This window comes from Podarcis filfolensis (assembly GCF_964270895.1).
Source record: "Podarcis filfolensis genome assembly, chromosome: 12".
Taxonomy (NCBI): domain Eukaryota; kingdom Metazoa; phylum Chordata; class Lepidosauria; order Squamata; family Lacertidae; genus Podarcis; species Podarcis filfolensis.
The window spans coordinates 27062871-27085124 of record NC_139614.1 but is presented as its reverse complement, the minus strand read 5'-3'; the positions used below and the strand labels follow the sequence as shown (position 1 = coordinate 27085124).

The 22254-nt window shown below is 39.9% G+C and overlaps 1 protein-coding gene across 1 annotated transcript in view; it reads right to left on the bottom strand.

Moving 5' to 3' along the window:
- Positions 1 to 22254, bottom strand: part of MEOX2 (mesenchyme homeobox 2) — a 66814-nt gene that overhangs the window by 13665 nt on the left and 30895 nt on the right. The window contains exon 2 of the mRNA XM_083578866.1: positions 924 to 1096. Within this exon, the coding sequence (XP_083434992.1) occupies positions 924 to 1096 (173 nt within the window). The remainder of the gene's footprint in view (positions 1 to 923; positions 1097 to 22254) is intronic.

The following is a 22254-nucleotide window of genomic DNA, read 5'->3' as shown; positions in this document are numbered from 1 at the left end:
GGTTACTATTTCACTTAAGCACCACCCATCCCCCACGATTTCTTCCCTCTTTCCCCATGTCTCCAGATTTCCAGCTTCTACGACTTCAGATTCCTTTTGTTCTGAACACTGAAGCATAACCATGTAGCCACTCTTGGCTGGTTAGCATCTCCTCTCTTCCCCACCCCCTCGCCATCTCTCTCACTTCCTTCATCCTTTCTGGGACAAGCCTTGAATAAATTTGCCTGTTATTTTACTTTCTCAATAATAACTTCCTGTGTACTTTGATGAATGTGGCCATTTCTGTGGTAGACGTACTGGGCTGGCAGCAGCCAGTATAGAATCAGGGTCACTTAAAGGAGAGAGTAAAGATTTTCCTAGCAGTTGCATAATCCTGCCCAGCAGTCATTCACATTTCAGAAGCAGGTTTCAGACATGTACTGTATAGAACTGCATGTCCTGAACATGCATGACAGCACCCTACCCTGTGTCACAGGTCAACATTATCACCAGTTTTGTTTGAATTGCTAGAATTAATAGAGTGTGCGTATGGAAGGATAGGGATTTATTTAAAAAACGGGACTGGAGAAGAAGATAAATGCATTCGTGTTGTAAATGCTTATAAAACTTATAAAAAACCAACAACCCACAGAAGACAGGATGAATGTTAAAAGGACAATCTGAAAATGCATTCGTTCTATTCTGGCAGACACGGAACTGAGCTCATTAATTTTCCATGGCTGTTACAATGTGCTAACTGATTTTATAAGTATCTGTTTCAAAGATAACATTGATGTTATCCAGTATGTATATGCATAACATAAATGTCATGTTAGGATTTTATTCTATTCCACACATTATCATGTCTACTTCTAAATGAGATAGATCTGGTCTGAGGTAATTGCCTGCACTTAGAACTCCATTAATTTATTTTCCATTCATACCTGTCTTTCAGTAAGATCCAGGTTTACTGCTATCTCATATCTCCGCAGCCTGGTGAGGTAGTTGTGGTGAGCAAACTCTGCTTCTAACTCTCTGATTTGTTCTTTGGTGAAAGCAGTTCTTTCCTTCCTTGGCTTACTGTTGACTTCTGATTTGTAATTTCCCTCTTGAGAATCTGAAATAAATGAAAGATCAAATCAGGAGCCATGATACGTTTATGCGTCATCATTCAAGATGGTATTGTACAGATAGGATTTGGAAAGTATTGGTATAGGCAGGAAACATCATGCAAGAGGTATTCTGTCAAATTTATGGGTGCTTGCAATGCTACAGCCTACTGAAATCACAAGTGGTGCATGGTTGACTCCCCATGTCCTTCTTATGTACTGCAGGTACAGCTCTGGCTGCTAGAGGCAAATACCTTGAATCACCTACACAGATGTCTTTACAAATATATCTCAAATAACCATCATGCAACCACCATTCAAACACACCCTGTTTAAAATGGGGAAGAGGTTTTTTTGTTGTTCGCGTTCTTTGCCATATGCAATATGACTGGATGCAATGATTAGCATCCTGCTGTTTTATGTAAAGGTCATTTGGAATATGTTTGAAAGAAGTTTAAACTTGCAACATTTAAATATAAGATTGTTCTAATAGTTTTTCCTAAGCATTCCTCCAAAGAAGGGCTCTATAACCTAAAATACATTGGGATTGTGATCACTTTGGATCAATGAGTTGTCTGCCCATTTTATATTCTCTTTTTACACCAGGCAAGATATCTTCTACTATAAAATAACTTTCTCAATGAAGCAATGTCATAAAAACGGCACCTCCCTGAAGGCCTTTCCCATATTAACATTTGAAAGCTAGCTCATTGCTATTTGACTATTATTAGCTGACTGCCACTGCTTGAATGAATTGGGATTTTCCTACATGGACATCACTGCCTTGTAGGAAAAACCATGTCCTCTATGACATGTGAAAAATACATACACATTTATTTTTCCACATATATTTTCCTACACATAAGAATCATGTGCAAAGTGGCCCTAAAGCAAACTATGACCCATGTATCAGATTACCCTGCCCGCCCAAATTTTATATCCATTTGTTTCTAATCTTGGCATGCTGCATGCTGTAAATCCAAAATTAGCTAGCGTTCAGCATGAGAATCACTAGTCAACTTTTGGCTTCATCAACCATCTTAAAAATGTCACAGATAAATTCACACTTCAGCTGCTGATTTAAATAGAAACCTGCATCAACTTCCAAGCAGACAAGCTCATAAGCAGTCTCTTTATGACTTTCGCTGAAGGATGAGTCACTGGCATACCTGAGATGGCCTTCTTGGCCAAAGAACACCATAACTACAGCAGATCTTATAAGCAGACAAGAATGGTTTGGATTATAACCAGCTCCTATGGAGGGTAGAGTGAAAAGGGTTTAGTTTTCATTGAGAACTTCCAGTAATCATTGTCCCTACTGCCAAAGTCACTGGAAACTTCTATGAAAGAAAATTCATAGGCCTGTCTGCTGATATACATCTTAAAATTAAAAGAAATGTTGAAAGGCAAACAGGATATAAAAAAGACAAATATAACAAACTCTACCAGTACGGCATGTAAAATGCTTATTATGAAGGCCAAAGAATGAAATTCAAAGGAACTCTGCACCTCGCCCTCCTCCCTAATGGCACGTACAAATAGAAAGCTTACCATATACTTCCAGGAAATGCCAGTAGGCTTTGGCAGTGCACCAAGGCAAGGCAGTTCCAACAGTGCAGATCAGCCTCCTCGAATGGCTGCCTACAAGCCCTGAGTGTGCAGGTTTGCTTTGGGCATCATGATCCTTTTCTGTCCTGTAGCTGCAACAACTGCTATGAGATCCTATGGGAACCAAGGAAGGCAGAGCTGGACAGCTCCACCCTGCCTGCCTCTAAAAGCCAGCGCAAAGATGTGCTTAGGAGCTGACAGACAACTCTGTTGGCCTGAGGGAAGAATGACAGGAACAATCACAGCCCCATCTTCCTCTTCATTCCTAAAAGTTCCTTGTGTTCTAGTGTCTTTGTAAAGGCAGTCCCCTGTGCTCCATTAGGGAATTCTTTGTTGCAGGATGCAACAAAGCCTGTTGAAGTTAGGAAACAGGTAAGCCTGCACCAGCCATTATTTGAGGACGTCTCTCAGGAACAGCTATTGCAATCTGCACTTTATCCTGGGTTGCATTTCTGGTTTGAGAATTATTTATGGGTGTTTTGTTTTGTTTTGTTTTAATCAGGGAAGCAGGCATTTGATTAATTGTCCTGTCGTATTTTTTCCAAATCTCAGGCAAAGCTTGACAAACACCATTGTCATCCATAATCTTACTATTTGAAATGGCACACTTATTTACTTAAGAACAGGTGCCCCCAGATTTTACTTTATTTTATTTTTATTTGTGTGTGTCTGTTGGTATAGGCAACATGGTGCTCTCCAGAAATTGTCCCATCAGCCCCAGCCAAGATGGCTAGTGGTAAGGGCAATAGGAACTGTAACCCAGTGTCTGATGGAGGGCAGCACATTGGCCATCCCTGCCATAAATGGATCTACGTATGAGTGATGCATTTCCAAGCCTTGTGACTGTTATACCAGATGAGAGACCTACTGGTAAATTCAACCTCCTGGTACGGTCAGCTAGGGAATGCGATGGGCTATAGTCTTCTGTCTGACGTGAACTTACTGGTTCAGATTGTCTCTATCTCAAAAAGGATATTGTAGAGCTGGAAAGCATGCAGAAAAGGGAACCAAAATTATCTGGAGCTGGAGCCCCTTCACTACAAGGAAAGACTATAATATTTGGGGTTTGTTGTGTGTGTGGGGGGGGGGGACTAAATCTTGATGTCATCCAGTGAAACTTAATTGTCAGAAAAGACAAGAATAAGCACTTATTCATACCACCACATGACATGCAATTGATTTCTGGCATTGGCTCCCACGAGATGCAGTGATGGCCACAAGGCTTGATCATTTTGAAAGGGGATTAGAAAAAACGAATGGAGGATGCAGTCCCCAATGGATACTAATCATTGTAGGAGTTTATGGAACCTCGCAAGTTCAGAGTTAGCACATCTCTGAAACACAGTTACAGGTGAGCATCAATGGTAAAAGGCTCATGTGCTAGAAATAGCTGGGTAACCAGGATGCTGGACTGGATGGGTCAGCAGTTCTGCTCCTTATGCTCTAGCGCAAGAGTGGGAAAATCTGTGGCTCTCCTGGTATTGCTGGACCTCCAATCTCTGGCTATGTTGGCTGGGGTTTATGGGAACTCGAGTCCAACAGCAGCTGGAGGGACTCATGTTCCCCACCCATGCTCTCACAGTATGTCACATTCCTAGATTCTGCTCTGACTCTTTAGTTCGTGCAGCCTGCCATTTTATCTGCTTGCCCAGGCTGTACTTGCCCTGCCCTGCCCAAAGGATGGTCCACTCAGTTACACTTGCCTGGACTGTGTTCAGTCTGCCCGCTCCAGCGTGGATAAAAATCAATGGGTTTTTTAAAACAAAAATGGATTATTTTATTTACATCAGATTTTTTAAAAAATTTAAATTGGATTTTTAAAATAAAATGCTTTGGGCAGAAAAATCTTTCTAAAGATAGTTTTCTATTTAAGTTACATGATAGTCCAAAGGCTATTCATCAGGAAATAAGGATTTGTTTTAAGTTTTTCATGTGTGCTAAAACTCAGTCTAAGTTTATTAAAAAATATATGTTTAACCACATCAGTTAACAAACATGGATACATGTGCTATAATGTTATTGTTTTAGTTAAATAAATTGCTTAAATTGTTATTAAGGAAATGATTATTTTTCTTCTACCAATAAAGTACAGCAGAAAATATAAACAGTTAACTTACTAAACCTCACAATTATTTAATAATTATCTATGTATTTCTAATAGGATAACCAAATCAGTAATTTTTTATATAACTGTAAAAACTACTCTGAAAATTTATTATTCCAAAAATGAAACCTTCCTCTAGTTGTACCATAAATATCAAGATTACACCAGGAAGAATGAGTCTTTCTGTAAAATGATTTAAATCAAGTCTGACTCGTGATTTAAATCGTGATTTAAATCGATTTGATTTAAATCAAATCCATCCTGGCCAGCTCTGCCACCTACTCCCCCCCCAAAAAAAAGAACCCGCACAGCATTGCACACATTTCAGCATCTTGCATGAACTGCTTGTTCGGGAAGGCTACGTGGCTGGTGATAGCTTTGCAAGTCTGAAGCATTTTCTCAAGGATAAATAAACTGCTGGCTGGACAGTTACTACAGTTTGAGTGGTTTGGTTGTCACTGAAAAACGCTTTGCATATTGCAAGCAAGACTATTAAACTGAGATGCATAGCTGGTTGCATTTTGTTAGCCAGAAAGTTCCTGCACGAGACCTAAGCAACAGGGGAAGATTAGCTATTCAGACATTCTTGCCATTACTGGATAGAAACTATGCCGTAAAACCATTTTGGCAGCAGTGCTTCTATCAGCAGCAGTAGCTTTCCTTGGCAGATTGGCATATGGGTAAAGTCTGGGTTGCAGTTTTATTGCATATCACTGAATGTACGTATGTCATACGGCATCTGCTCTTGGCAAAACCCTCCGGGCTGAACTGTGGTGAGGCTGTTTTGCCCAGCCTCATCGTTTGTTGGCTTCCTAGTCTCTCATTTGCTTTATGGGGCTATGTTGGGACACAATGAAATGCCTGGAGTAGAGTAAAATATCTTGCATAAATTATTGCTAAACACTGACTAATGGTAGAATTCAAACTGGTCTCTGTTTCATGAAAAAACAAATAATTGTCGCATCGACACACAGTTACAGCTACATCTTTTAAATATATCTATCACTATCTAGTCTCGATAAAACAAGAAGAGGAAATTCTTTCACAATATCTAGCACACGTAAAATATATTAACACATATTTTCTTGCTGCTAGTTGCTCTCACAAAGTCCTGTGGTGAAGAAAGATTATCACTGTAGAACAAATTATCATTCACTTTAAATGTGGAAGCTACTGCATTATCCTCTGAGATATACCACTATTGGCCGCACTGATTAGGGTGAGATTATAATTTGCCAAAGACCAGCCAGTAAATTCCTGAATAAAACTGGTTATCTCTAACGGCTGCTGACCATACCGAAAACATTATTTTCTATGCCCAGTGTATTAAACACTGACTAATCTATGACCTTATTGAAATGAGTTATTCTTGTGAATGTTTGGGGCTGTTAAATTTTTTTAACTATATTTACTTTAATTTAAAATTTTCTGCCTACTTTAACACGTTGTAAAATTCAATACGGCAAGAGAAGAAGGGTATATATAAGGCTAATACAAACAAAATAAATTCTAAAATTGGAAAGGTACATAGAAATGTTAGACATTAACCACAAAGTCCTGGTAACAAGGCTTATGTAACAGAATTATAAAACTTTTAGCGACTGCGTTTCCACAATTATCTGGCTTTCTCTCAAGTTGCAGTCCCACTTAACTACTTCTATTGCGTTACGCAGAACTTCATAGACCTACAGTACTTACGGGGATGTGCAAGATGTCTGCTTGAGATTCTTCGAGAGAACGCTCTAAAAAGAGTGGACTTCAAAACATGATATACGGTATCCAAGACTCTTTGCTTCCCCACCCTCACAACGCGAAACTTCTAAGCGGCTTCCACCTTTGCATCCCTTATATCTACATGCCTAAAGAAGAACACTTGCATGGTGCCCCCACCATCTCTATTTCTTCAATTAACTTCCCAGAATGCCATCTTTTCCACGTCACTTTTCACAAACATCTTTGGCTCCTGTGAAAAGCACTCTAATTTTTGGGAAGAGTTGCAAAGAAGAAGAGATGTGTTCGGCTTTCCAGCACCGTTCCTGAGTTAGGACAATGCTAAAGCTGGCTTTGTGACATAATAAAATAAAATCTTAATGCTAATGTGGTGTTTAGCAATATCATTACGCCGGCTATGCAATTTCTGCATGGCCAGGTATCCTGGGGAGCGGAGTTGGGGGGTGGGATCTGAGTTCAGCAACATCCAGAGGGCCACAGGTTCCTTCCCCATCTCTGCTATATGAGCAGCCTAAGCTACCTCTGGCTAAACCCAGAGAGACTCACAAGCCCCATTAGTACAATATGGTTCACATACCTGACAGCAATAATAATAATGGCAGAATTTCACTTGGATAAATAATTTTTTGTACTGAATGAACAGCAAAGAATGCTATGCAATTACAAGCTATGGGGGAAATGTGCATTTAGCAGATGTCTGATTTTTAAACTCCTGCATACATTTGACTGGTTCCTGTCCTTCGTTTCATGGCCTTGTGTTATGTTATGTGCAACTCTTTCCCCGTTGTTTTCTATTAAAATCAGCTTTCTCTGGATACTCTTTAGGTATGTTGACTCTGTAAAGTTTGATTGTTTTGATTCCCAAAGCAGTATTTTGTTTTATTTTTTGCAGGAATTTATTTTCCACTTTTCTAACAGCCAAGATTAAGAGATTCCATCCCATCTTGAGCTTGGGATCTGTATTCATAATATCACCTAGATTTGTTTTCTCTTTGGTGGAAAATGGGTGGAAAACCTAGAGGAGATTTCTGGCAGATTTCACGTCAGCTTCCCATCTGTTTTGCAGCTGCTGCAACTGAGGCAACCCCCCCTCGAGTTTTCCTCTGCTGCCTGTATCCTATGCCAAATGGTAGGTGTAGCTGCAAAAGGGGGGGAATCTGAAAGGGCCCCATAATGCACTCCCTTTTCCCACATAATACTTTAAGTATTAACATATGGTATATAACACCTGAGGTTAAAGGAAAGCATTATGTAAAGCTTGTATTGTTCTCCACACTCGCTGCTATATATTTCATAAAATGCAGATGAGTGATCAGGTGATGCTTAGTTTGATAGCTTTTAGTTCTGTAAAACTTTTGGGGATTTTTGTGATTAAGCTAACTCAAGAAGACAAACAGGAAGTATGGAAAAACATGCACACTTGCTTCCAAGCATTGTTTTCTCTTTCAACACCCAGAGAGGATCTTAAATTTAACAAGTATAGTAAGGGAGAAAGGTTGCAATTATTTGCAGAGGGACATACAGCTTCTTTTAATATAAGGAGCACCAGGTCCTTCAATTGCTAGAGAAATATTCAACCTTTTAAATATATATGAAAAAGTAAAGTATATAGAAAATAGATTATGGTAATGATTGTGAGAAGATTAAACCAGAGTACAGTGGTACCTCGGGTTACAGATGTTTCAGGTTACAGACGCTTCAGGTTACAGACTCCATTAACCCAGAAATAGTACCTCAGGTTAAGAACCTTGCTTCAGGATGAGAACAGAAATCGTGTGGCGGCAGTAGGAGGCCCCATTAGCTAAAGTGGTACCTCAAGTTAAGAACAGTTTCAGGTTAAGAATGGACCTCCAGAACGAATTAAGTTCTTAACCCGAGGTACCACTGTACTTGGTCGCCACCATTCACAATAACCCTTCTGCCATTTCAATGCAGATATCAACGGCACAACTTCCAGAGTCAAAAATACATAGCATAGTGACAAATAAAAACAATACCACACACACACACAGAGAGAGAGAGAGACATAGTTTGTTTAATGAGCCATATGCCTGAGAGAAAAGTTATGTAACGAAGGCATCAGTCCTATCAGTTCAATAGGTTGTACTTCTCTGTTCACAAAACTGTGCTTGTTGGTTGGAGGACCAGTTGTCGAGATTGCTCTGTGCCGTCCTTGCTTCCTCACATTACAATTGGTGATAAAGTAGCCTCTGAATCATTTGTCACACACACTCATTCTAATTTGGTTCACCAACACTAAACCCACGTTAGACTAATCTGTCGGAACATGCCAGGTGGTGTCCTCTACAACCACTGGTTTGTCAGTATATATTTGGATATGGAGTGAGAATGCACACACCCTTTTCAGAGTTGTTCTAAACTTTCTTTGTCTACATTCATAAGAAAGGTCTTTTATTTTCTTAAAATTAACTTTCTCAGACTGTTATGAAGAGCCCTCCTCTCCACAAATATGAGTGTGCATGTTAACTCAGACTTTGCTGGCTTTCAAGTTTCCATTTCTTCCCCATCCACAAATGCACAAGCTCCCATCTGACCAAAAATAATAAATAGCTTGCATGTAAGCCAAGGAATGTAGGCTTTAAGTTTTCCATACTTAGCAATAAAATTGAAAAGCTCACAAAGTTTAAGGCAGGTTGAGTTTCTTTATGGCTTTATTACTTTTTCACTTTTCCCTTTTTGTTCTGTAGAAAGGCAGCTCTTGAGGTTGCATTTTGCAAAGGACAATGGCAGTTTTGTATCGGCAAATCAGTTGTGCTCAAAAGCATCAATGCTATACGACAGCAAAGATGGGACTGAATATTGCACAGCTCAGTCCCAATTCTTTGAAAGATGAAACACCCAAGAAAGGAGACATAAAGTTGCTTCATTGTGAGCTCTAAGGCTCCAATGATCAGCATGATGGTTCTTGGAGTCACCAGTAATGGCAGCAGCCACATTCACAATCTAGGCTGGTGGGTTTTCTCAAAATCATATAGTATTTTGCTCCTCTTAAACACTTGCTTATGACCAACAGCATGTTAAGCAGTAAATAAATGGAAGGAGGCTATGAATGAATTAAACCCTTTTGTTTTAGTTGTGAAAACAAATGGGAATGCATATGACTGATTTCCAAATGAATTTTCCATTTGTGACCTGTTAATTTATTCAGAACTCATCCATTTGAACTGGAGTCCTTGCTTGGAAGTGTACAGGTCATAGAAAGGTTATGGGGAGAGCAATCAAACTGGCTCATTGGAAAAAAATTGCATCATCTCTAAGGAAGTATCCATAAATCTAATGGTTTCTGTCCACATCATTCCACACAGAAAACGCCAATCCCAGTGGCAACAGCAAGGAAAGAGGGTGTCACAAGCTTCATTGCCTATACTATTCCCCCATCCCCCTCTATCTGTGGGTTCCCTTTATTTTGTTTTAATAATTTATAAACCACTTAACATAAAATATTTCAGCAGTGATTTCATCTATCAAAATATGAAGGATGAAAATCAGTTACTACTAATGTTGAAAAGCATTCTCTTAAAACAAGCAGAACATGAACTCAAAGACACTCCCCACTTGAGCTCCACAGCAAGAGGTATTTGCAGGCATGCTGCCTCTAGTTACTGAAGTAATACAGAGCATTCATTATTAGTGGCCATTGAGAGACATATCCTCAATGACTATCTAATCTCCTTTTTAAAACCATTCAAGATGGCAGCCATCACAACATCCTATGGTAGCAGATTCCATAGTATAGCCATGGTGCTATGTGAAGAAGCACTTCCTTTTGTTTATATACTTGCTTCTGCTTAAGACTAGGTAAAGGTAAAGGAACCCCTGACCATTAGGTTCAGTCGTGAGCGACTCTGGGGTTGTGGTGCTCATCTCGCTTTACTGGCCGAGGGAGCCGGCGTACAGCTTCCGGGTCATGTGGCCAGCATGATGAAGCCGCTTCTGGCGAACCAGAGCAGCACACTGAAACGCCATTTACCTTCCCACCGGAGTGGTACCTATTTATCTACTTGCACTTTGATGTGCTTTCGAACTGCTAGGTTGGCAGGAGCAGGGACCGAGCAATGGGAGCTCACCCCATCCCAGGGATTCGAACCGCTGACCTTCTGATCGGCAAGTCCTAGGCTCTGTGGTTTAACCTACAGTGCCACCCACATCCCTTAAGACTAGCTGGCACTAAATCTGCCTTGCTGCTGAGTTCCTCTGCACATGCAGCTCTCTGCTCTGGTTTACGAGGAGTACAATCTCACAGATCACTTCTTTGCTGTGCCACTCTGTGGTTCTACTGGTTTAGATAGCAGTTAGGGTACATCTGTCTGCCTTTTTGTTAAAATGCCCTTAAAATTGGGACCCTTTATTCCATCTGATCTTTGACAGATATGGGCTTTGAATAGGTTCACAGAATGAAAAAAAGAGAGGAAAATTAGAGTTAAGAAGAAAGAAACTGGGTCTACCACCAAAAGCAGTAAGGAGCTTACAGGATGCACACCTTTTAAAATTGCCTCTGAGGGCCAAAGTAAACATGACGTAAAATGCCACTTTGCATTTAACCTGCACATTGGAAAATAAAAAAGCACGTGGCACCTGCTTTGGGGGGTGGGTGATAATTAACAGGATCGCCGCAGGCCTGGGACAGGGGATGTAACACTTTCCTCTCTTTCCAAAGTCCTAAGGAAAATCCTTCCTTTCAGACTGTTATTTGCATTGGGAGGAAATTCCACTATTGACACCATTTCTTCCCAGTGCAACTAGTAGTTTTGGAGAAGGGATTTTACTCAAGTCTTCAGCAGTTATGCCTCATGCTACTCCTCCTCCTCCCTTAAACTTGTAGTATAGACATGTTTGTTTTTCTGGTGGAATGTAAAACTGAAATACCTAATCCAGCAAAGAGGTTCAGTACATAGATAAGGGCAGACTGTAGGCAAGAAAGGACTGGAGCTATAGGCAAACTCAAGCTTTTGAGCCTGATATTTCTGGGGATCTCTGGGAAGGATGTGCCAATACATTACATTGGACTTCACACACAGAGAACAGTGAGGGAACAGGACTTTCCAACAAGAATGCTTTCAGAAACATGAATGGTTATGGTATTCTGCATCAGCTGATGTAGTTTTCTGCAATGTTTGTTGAAATTTCCAACCAAATCTGTCAAAAGCGCTTGAAAAATCAAGTGGCTTTCACAAACATGCTACACTCATGGTCTATATTTCAGTAATGTCTACATGGCATGAAAAGGAACCTCTTGGGGGGGGCAGCAGGTGGCGCATTGGAAGATGGCCGACAATAACATCTCTCCGACCCACACAAGGTAATTAAGAGGCTGCTATGGGAAGTATGCAGCCTTCCCGACCCCCCAAGGAGATGGGGGGGACTGCCTTGCCGGCGGTGTCCATAATGCATCCCCGGAATCGAAAGAAGGGGGTGCCGGACACTTGGCACGAGCCCTCGGTGAAGTCGGCTCTTCCTGACGCTGTCTCCAACCAGCGCTCGGGTTCGCTTTAGCTCGAAAATATAATTGGAAACATATAATTGGAAAGAAGCTAAAGCACATACATCAAGCGAAGTCCAGGAGATAAGACTGCTGATTAATGGATCTCTGTGACCGGAGCGATGGACGGGACAAATAAATCAAGTGATGAACCACCATTAAGAGACTGGTATGTTTGGAGTGAAACGGAGGGGGGTGGAGGAAAAAACTTTTGTTTTCTTTGTCTTATGTGAGTATTAATAACCCTCCACCCCAGAAAGAAGATCGTTGCACGTTATTAATCACAAGCAGGAATCTAAGAACTGTGTGGAGTGAATTATTGATTAAAAGAGAGGATCAGTAAACATCGGAGTACGGAGGAAAATTTTATGACGCAGCTTTAAATGGCGTCTCGCTAAAACAGGCTTGTTTAAGAAAGACGGGGGGAGGAGGACCAGGATTATCGGAATGTGAATGATGATTGGAATATGATCTAATCCTGGCAGAGCCCTCTGTGATATATTTGACAAGCCTGGGAAAATTAAAGGACAGACCGAGGACAAATTCTTTACGGAAGCGTGGAATGGCGTCTGTCCCTATGTGATATGATTTTTGGAAGTGTAAAACCCACACAGAGGATGTTTGTTTCCAACCCACTTGTGAAGATGATCAGAGATCTCAAAGAAAGGAATATATGATAACAACAAGAAGAGGAAGAAAGTAATAAAGAGACTATCTGGACAGAGCTGGATAGAACTGTCTAATTAAAGCAGCAATATAAGTGATGCTTGGACCCCCATTCGGAGCTTGATTTATGGGCACCCCCAACAAAATTTAAAAATCTGGCTGTATAATTTGGAATTAATGTGATTTGGAAATAATGTGATTTGATTGGCCTGTTAATTAAAAATTATTTAAGAAAAGAAAAGAAAAAGAACCTCTTGATATTCTCTTGGTCACTGTATCCTTAACATCCTTTTTCTTTTGAAACAAAAAAATATGCCAGGCATTTAATTCTTGGTGTTTGTACTAAAATTTCTGTTAACTTGACCTTTATAAAGCCCTTTATATAGCAACCTATTTGCATGTAGGAGTGAGAGGGAAGGTCCCTGTCTTTTCTTCCCCTGGCCTGACCCTCACATCCTCTCCACCAGGAAAGTGAAGGAGATGGGCTGGTACTATGAACACGCACAAATGCTTCACCAAGAAATGTGGCTGCTCCAACTCGGAAGGGCAGCTACAGGGCTGTTCTTATGGAAGCCCAAAGTCTGAAAGAAGCAACAACGCAGAGGAGACTATTGTAGCAGCAATTAAGCATGAATGGTCTGACTATTATCCAACATTTCCGCACCGCATTGCTTTCTCCGTCTCTATTGTAAGCAGTTTTGCCTGGTGTGTGTTTTCAAAAGCTCATATTACACATTAGTAGCATACAGAGTATCTAGCTTAACCATGCATTCACAAATCATTTCCCATTTCATGGTCTAGACTCAAGTTGTCTGTTTGCTTTCTAAATCCTCTTTCTTTCTTTCTTTCTTTCTTTCTTTCTTTCTTTCTTTCTGATTTTGTCTGTTGAATCCAAGCTAACCTTTGTAATAGTGCTAGGAAGAATTACTGTAGAAAAGAGTCTGCCTTCTCTGGTTTATCATATATGTGCACCTATGTCCGCTACATGTGCTCTAGCCACATATTTTATATATCTTACTACCCCTCAGAAAGCATTAAAATGAAACCTAAAAGGGCCAGCTGTGCTCATAAATGCAGGTTAGTAAATAACCAGACGTTATCTGTTTTTCTTCCTTTTTTCAGACTCCACAGGGCTGCCAGTGTATGTGTATTCTACTATTTCATTCACAGTTTACTTTTACAGCATCATCCCGAAGTGCAACACTCACCATAAAAGAAAAGGAACAGTGGAAAGTGCTTTCCCACCTGCAATTAAATGGAATTACCTGTCTTTTAGGAGAAGGCAAAATAAAAAAGGGTTGTAAAATATTAAGAGTTAAAACATCTGAAAAAAAGATTTTATTGCCCATGTTCATGTCAAAGAGTCACACATTTGTTTTTGGGGTCTCCCCCCACAAAAAAAGACTACCTGCAACTATGAGACAGATAAATCTAATGAATAGACTGGGATTTCAGCAGTGCAGTCCTATACATGTTGACGCAGAAAGTAATGTCTTGATACCTTCCTTATAGCAAATTACCTCTTATTTGGCTCAGATTGAATGATAACCTCACAAACTTGTTTCTAGGCTCAATGGAGGAACACGATAGCATACACCCCATGAACGCCTTCCAGACATGCCTATACCCCACCAAGAGTCCCAAATGTCCATATGTAGGTAGCATGTTAGAAGAACATGTATGTTTGTAAAATGCACGCCTCAAATCATGCAGTTATTTCCCAAATTGTAAGTGGAATATCATTAAAGATAAAAAGATTGTATGGAAGAAGGGGAAAAAAAATAATGATCAGAACTGCCTTGAGAATTGGGGATGTTTTGGGTAGAAGCCAAACTATTGTTGTTGTTGTTGTTGTTATTCATTTAATTTCTATATGTTTAAGAAAAAAACACTCAAAGCAGTATACGACTGATATTAGAACATCAAATAAAACAATCCAGAATAAAACAATAACGAAGAAAGCCAAATATAACGTTTACATCCAAAGCAACATAATTAAAAGGAAACAAAAATATTATCTTAAACATTCCAAAATAAAACATTACTAAAGAAAGTCAAATATAAAATGCTCATTTAAAGCAGCATAATGAGCAAGAGAATAAAATTTGAAATAAAATTGGGACGGGAATAAAACTCTACCCTGTTCAGTATGTGGTGTTTTTCTTTTCCCTTTCCCTCATCCCATCGTGTACCATGAGGCAGAGAAGGAGATATACATCCATTTTGGGGCACAGTAGAGAGATCCCGAAAATATTAGTAGCTGATCATTAGCAGCCGATGATGTACCCCTATCTTAATCAGAAGAGAAAGTTCATTCTGTTGACATTCTCATTTACAGCTTTCCCATAGGAAAAACTTTTTGGTAGTTATTAAATCCAGATTTGCATTTGTTTTTATATCATGTGCATCCTTTCTTTTCCTAGTATAGTCAATTGTAATCTATACTGCAAAGGCATTAAAAACAAATCCTTCTCTGGCAAGTACAGTAAAGTAAAAAACAAACAAACACACTCATCTACTGTTAACATGCTCTGAAATTTAACAGAAAGCAATATACTAATACATAAATGCTAAATCAAGTATAATTTACAAAATATATACTCCAAAAGTAGTAACTAACATCAATTTTGGTTAATTGCAAACTTGTACCAGATCAATCATGCTACAGATTTGTCCATTTGTCACTTATTGGAAGATTTCTTAACTTGTTTTTCCATAAAGAGTTCAGCATTGCACATCCCTCTGGTAAAGGTAAAAGACTCCTGGACGGTTAAGTCTAGTCAAAGGCGACTCTGGGTCTGCGGCACTCATCTCACTTTCAGGCTGAGGGAGCTGGTGTTTGTCCACAGACAAATTTCCAGGTCATGTGGCCAGCATGACTAAACCACTTCTGGCGCAACAGGACACCGTGACGGAAACAGAAGGCACGGAAACACCGCTTACCTTCCTGCCGCCGTGGTACCTATTTATCTTACTTGCACTGGCGTGTTTTTGAACTGCTAGGTTGGCAAGAGCTGGAACAGAGCAACAGGAGCTCACCCCATTGGGCGGATTTGAACTACCTCTGGGTACTCCTGCCAATGTGGCAACAGTGAATCATAATCAAACAAACTCATGAATCTCAAATTTTAATATGAATTAGCTATGGGATTGTCCTCCTGACAAACCATGTACAGACTTTAAAAAAATATAAAGACCTATCTCCCAAGTAACTTGATTCATATTTAATGTCTGTACAGTACCTATAAAGACCCGTGTGAACTATAGGTGTATCTCACGCATACTGGTCAACACAAGCAACTCAGGGTTAACTTAGCTGCCAAAGTGCAGGAATCCTATGGAGTCCTATAGAATCTTATGGAGCTACTATGAATTTCAATTGTGCAGTTGGCTGTTTGGTTAATTGAAAGTTTTGTCATGTTAATCTGAGGGCCATCCAGGGCTGGTACTGTTTCAGAACAGATTTACACAACTGCTTCTGCACTTGATGAGTTGCTTTCTCTTTCGGCCTAGATTGTACCTTTCATGTGGCAAATAGCTCATCTGAATCACTCATCAGTACCATAAATCATGATTTGGCACAGCACCAATCAACCCACATTAGGGTCATTCAACCCACATCTTACTCTCTTTAAACTCACTCCAGCTTTTGATTAGCTAGTAAAATATGTCAACAAATTAGAGCTGAGTAAGTTAAAAAGGGTTATTCCAGGATGACTTATCATGTAAATAAGTCATCAGAGCTGCTGACCATTTCATTATATTCGCCAAGAGGTTTGCTTAGCCTGCCTCACAGATTCACATGCCTAGAGCCTATAGCAAATTCTGTCCAGAGTGTTCAAGGCCCAGCCATATTACATGGCCCCAAGAAGACATTTCCCTGAGAAAGGCTGTTCTTCAGTCCTGCCTAATACTTCAGGGCTCTGATCTGCAGGCTACACTCTCTGCCCACAATGCAAATGGCCAGAAGCAGCAAGCCTAACCACTGCTCTATTTCATTTTTCTTGGGACACTGGGTAGAATTTTAGTTGATGGGAGCAATACCCAACATTACACAAATATGTAATAAATTTATGAATTGCAAGATCAGTGAGCTGTACAATGAAATTTGTGATTTGCAACCTCAAAATTTAGACTGACAAAATAACAGGAACAACTTGGTGTGGATTTGTCTCCAGCTGCTGTCACCTGTGGATCTAAGATTCACAGGAGATCAGCTAACTCAGATTTCCACTAAAGAGCAAAAACTCCTCTGCTCAGTTTTTTTTACATGGCTTTGTCTCATGCGCCTATGTCTTCTGAGCTTAGCAGAGATTCCGTAAAAAGAATGACACAACTTTTAGAAGACACCTGAAGGCAGCCCTATATCAGAGTTTTTGATGCTTGGTGTTTTTATGTTTTTAGATATGCTGTAAGCCATCCAGAGTGGCTGGGGAAACCCAGCCAGATGGGCAAGGTATTATTATTACTATTATTATTCACAACAATACTGTCCTCAACTGTGCACCTTCACTCTGAACGATCCATCTGGCAATCTCAGATCCAAAGCACTTCCACTATATTTTCTCTGCTCTGTCCCACTAATTCTGCTCCACTGTGTCCCCCTCCATTGGGTAGTTGGCCTGTTCCAAAGTGACCAAAACACACCCCTAATCATATACACAGCCCTCTAAAGACCATGAAAAGCAATGCAAAGGCATAAAGGGAGCTTTGGAATGAAGCATCAAACCCCACCCCAAGCTCACAAATTAAAAAGATTATCTCTCTATAGATAAATGTAGGTGTAAATATTACAGTATTTGTGTCTCTGTGTGTGTTTATTTTATCTATAGACCACCTTTTTCTTGGCTATGTTTTGAAGCAAGAGGAAGAACAAGGAAGTAATAAGTCCTCTGCATGGAAAAGACTGAGAAATGTTCTTGGGCTGGATGGCCATATCCACTTCCGCCCTTCAGCCCAGCCCCCACATGATTAGGGGGATTCCTGGCCATGTCACCACCTGGCCAGCCAATCAGCTGGTTCTGGGGGCGTGGCCTGCCCTATTGAAGGCAGGACGTGGCCAGGGATCTCCCTCTTTGCTGCCCCACATATTGAAGGGTAGTAGGATAAAGGATTCTGGGGGCCTGGCCTGTCTGAAGCCTAAGGCACGCCCCCTATTGGTGACCCCGGGGGAATTCCTAGTTGATGTACATCAGCAGGACTCCCTCTACTGGTGGTTAACCCTTCCCAGACTTCAAGCGGACGGGCTGAAGTTGAATATAGTCGGTTAGGACCAATGCCTAAGCCAATACCACTCATCACCTGTAACCAATAAAGTTGTGGCCTTTTTTTTAGCCCTTTAACCTTAATAATTGTGTCATGCGCCATTATTTCCACCTGGGGGGGGCGGGAACTTGCCACGCAATTGTCAGTGATTCTTTGGCTGTGATTCCTGCATTGCAGGGAGTTGGAGGAGATGAACCTTGGAGTCCCTTCCAAGTCTATGATTCTATGATAGAACCTGCTTTGCTTCAGCAAGCTTGCTACATCATATGTCATTGTATCCTCCCCTTGGGCCAATATGCCCTTGGGAAAGAGGGTGTGGCCTGGGAAGGGGGCATAGTCATGAAGGTAGGATAGAAAATCCTGGAGGACCACCTTTGGACCCTGGCTCTGAGGTTTGCCACCCCTACTTAGCATGCAAAGCAAGTGTTCTACCACTGTGCTATGTTGGGCAACTCTATGGAATCACAGTTGGAAGGGACCATGAGGGTCATTTAGTTCAACCCTCTGCAATGCAGGAGTCTTTCTCCCAACATGGGGCTCAAACCTACGACCTTGAGATTAAATGTAAATGATATTTTCAGGCAATAGTGAACTTTCAGTGCAAGTCTTCTTCTTTTTCATTCAGCCGCCTAAGTTCGAAAGCCTGATTTTTTCTTTGGAATGCATGGTGTTGTGCATAAATTAGCAAGACCTATGGAGAATTCCTTTTCCTTCTCTCGCTCCCACACCCTGCTGCCACCCAACTAACTCTAAAGTTTGTTTAAAGATTTGTTTGAATTTTAATACTACTTCCACAATGCTTAGTGACTGTACTTGGGTTTGTACATTATTTATAGGCCTCTGGAGAAACGAAGATATGTAGCAACGACTCCTTTTGCAGATGTAAACAAGGCTATGAATAAACAGATTACTTGTATTCCTAGTATTCCACCATTTATGAGTGGAATGGTAAGGCAAAACATCCCTTTGGCCCTTCCTAATCTGTTTTTTTTAAAAGAAATGTTACATTCCCCACCCCCACCCCCATCTGAAAATTGTCATTTGTGGAAGAAAAATAACCCCAGATTTTTGTTCATTCAGAACTGTTGAAAAAGGAAATATTAAGATTGGGAAATGTTAAAACAGAAAATCACTGGTAAGGGATTGGAGTTAAAAGTTAATAGTTTTGCCTTCACTTAGGGCCAGCCATACATGCATGCATATATATATATATATATATATATATATATATATATATACACACACACACACACACACACACACACACACACACACACCACCTGAAGTCCTGTCATCAGTTCACTCAACATTCTGGGATTGTGCACATATGTTCTACATCTGACAACTGGTGAGTGGCATGTGTGAATATGTTATCACAGATAAACACCACAAACTATCTTTTACTTCACTCCACCTGACTTCAGTGCTTTTCTATATGTTACATTGTCAGATCCAGAACTAGAAACATAAACTTAATGCAAACATGTTGTGCAAGATGTACATCCAGGACTATCTCCTGTAAAGTTGGACACCTGGCTTCCTAATGCAACCCATTGCCCAAAACTTTTATGAAATCCAGGGAAAAAAATGGATGGTGATGCAGTTCAGAGATGTTCTCACAGTAAACTGATGTAATGGGAATCTGGGAACTAGACGGATAGCATTTGAATGACTCATAATAAATAGAAAAGTTTAAAGGCTTCTTGTAAAAAAAGAAATCTTAATCTATTGAGCCTCATTACCTAACTTTCAAGTGTGAGTGAGATAAAATCTTTGAATTCTCTATAGCAGAGAAGCAGAACCTGTGGCTGTTCAGATGTTGATGGGCTACAACTCCCATCATCCTTAATCACTGGCCAGTGCTGGTCAAGGTGATAGGAAATGGAGTACATGTGCAGGATGATAGGTTCATTACCCTTACTCTCTACCAAATACGATTTAAGGTAGTTAAAACATCTTTGTGCTTCTCTGTGGATTAAAGAAGAAAATTATAAGTTACTGTGTTGCTGGTTTTTAAAACTTGCAAGGAAGCACAACAAAATGCAAAAACAGTGGCCCAGTTTGCATTTATCGCTTAACTAAGCTATGGCTAACCATGAATTGGTGAGTGCCCAGCTGCTTTGTTCTTCCTCTGCTGGTGTGGTATTCCTGTAGCCAAGCCAAGGTTTGGATTAGCATTATATTGAAACCCAGGATTCTGGTTTGTCTCTCTAGTAGGTAAGGGTGCCTGCTGCCTCATAGGGATATAAGCACACATAGACTGATTCAGTTCTCATGAACCATGAGCTATTGACAAGATTTCTTCCTGCTTTACTACTCGTGGTTTGTCAACGAAAAAGCCAACATTTTATTCTACTTTTTGTAGAAGCCAAGATGTGACAAACAGAACTGTACTGTATTTGTTCCCTCAAATAAATATTAGGTAACATATCTTTAAATCTTTGGAAGTAGCAAAAACAAGTCAACGCAAAGGACCCATGATGACCCATATCTTTGCTACGTAAGAATCTGAAGACATACTATAAGGTTTTGTTTTATAAGAATCTGCAGACATAAGACTCCTCGAGTCTTTTCAATACACTGGCAGCTCTGTGCAGATGTGTGGTTCTGCATATACAAAGACACACAATAAATGCTGAAGGTGTGACCATATTAGAGCAGAAGTTTTTTGAGAAACAAATTATATATGAAATTTATTGTTTCTGCTTTTCTATATTATTTTCAATCCAATCCGTACTATGTCGGGGCGTTTAAGTAACAGAAATCTCATAATTTCTGGAAAAGAAATAATTGCAATGGCCTAGGTCTACTTTTCATTTCTGAGTGGTGAAATTCTTGGACAATTGCTAGTTGGTGAAACTGATGAATTACATAAGTATGAGGAAAGGTTAAACAAAACACAAAACACTTTGAAAGGGTATGGCTTTTATTAATTGTTGGTCTGTAATTCAAACCATTTATAAATATTTTTATCTTTAATTGCAATATTTTGTTAATTTTTTTCTGTTGCATGTATTTTGGCATATTCTGAGTTCTTAGCCTATATGCTTTAGAAAACAATAAAAGATTTAGGGGGCATACACATAATTTATTTCAATGTAGAAATCATTCTTTAGATGTAGCTCAGCAGATGAATTGCCTGCATTGGAAAGACAGCCTTTGAGATTATCTAGGTGACATGAAAGCTTTCTGGTGTTTGGAGTATTATGGCTGCTTCACACGCAAGTTGTCACTTGGCGGTGCAGTCAGAAGTCAAGTTTGTATGTAACACTAATTTAATGTTATGTGCGCAAGACCAGCTCATGCATGCTTTCCTTCTCCTCCTCTGACATGATCATGAGGAAGCTTTTGCTTCTGTTTCAATTGGTCATGGTTCCTCATTATGCCTGAACACAGATAAACTGTGGTTGGTGTCAACTATGGTTTCCTGAAATAGAACAACAACTTCAAACTGTGGTTAACAATCATAGCCAATTTCAATTGATTATTTTTAGTCTTTCCAATAATTACTGGTTTAGAGATAGCAAGACATAATGGTTTGGAGAAAAGGAATAACAAGAAACCATGATTTATTGAAAATGGAAGTAGAAGCTTCCAATCTCATGGCCATGGTGGAAGACAGGAGCACATGAGCCCTAGATTTGTGAATATGTTCTGTTATGGTTTAATGTGTGCAGCCCTTGAGTGATGAACATGCTTGTGTGAACACATCCATAGAGAAACAGTTTTCAGCTACAGACAAGGTACTCTGAAATAGTGCAGGAATATGTTTCTAAGGAAACCATTTCCTTTCCTTTGATTAAAGGGTATAGAAATAAGGCTGAATTTGAAAATGTCATTCAAATCTGTTTCCTAATTAAGATTTAAAAATATCTTTACTGATTGTCATCTTTCATGGCCAAGATCCAATTACTCCTTGGCAGAATCCTGATCAGAAAGGAAGAGACTTTATAGCTCTGATGTACCATCTGCATTTCTCCTTATCCTACTTTTTAGTAGGCACATATTGATCTCATCATTCCAGTGAGCTGAAGGATGAACAGACATCTATGGAAATGACAAGTCCTTCCTCTCAAATCTATTCATTATGAAATCCTGCTAACTGAATCTCTACAAACTCCTTTCCCCAAGTTATCCAACTGCTGAAGTGCTGGAGATAATTCAGCTTCTTGTTTCTTTGTGGCTTTTATATCGAAACCAAACATGCTCTCAGATTCTTCCACTAGCAGAAATCAAGAGGAAAAAGCAAGAGGTAAACATAGAAGGAAAGGCCTTGATTCTTGATGCTGGAT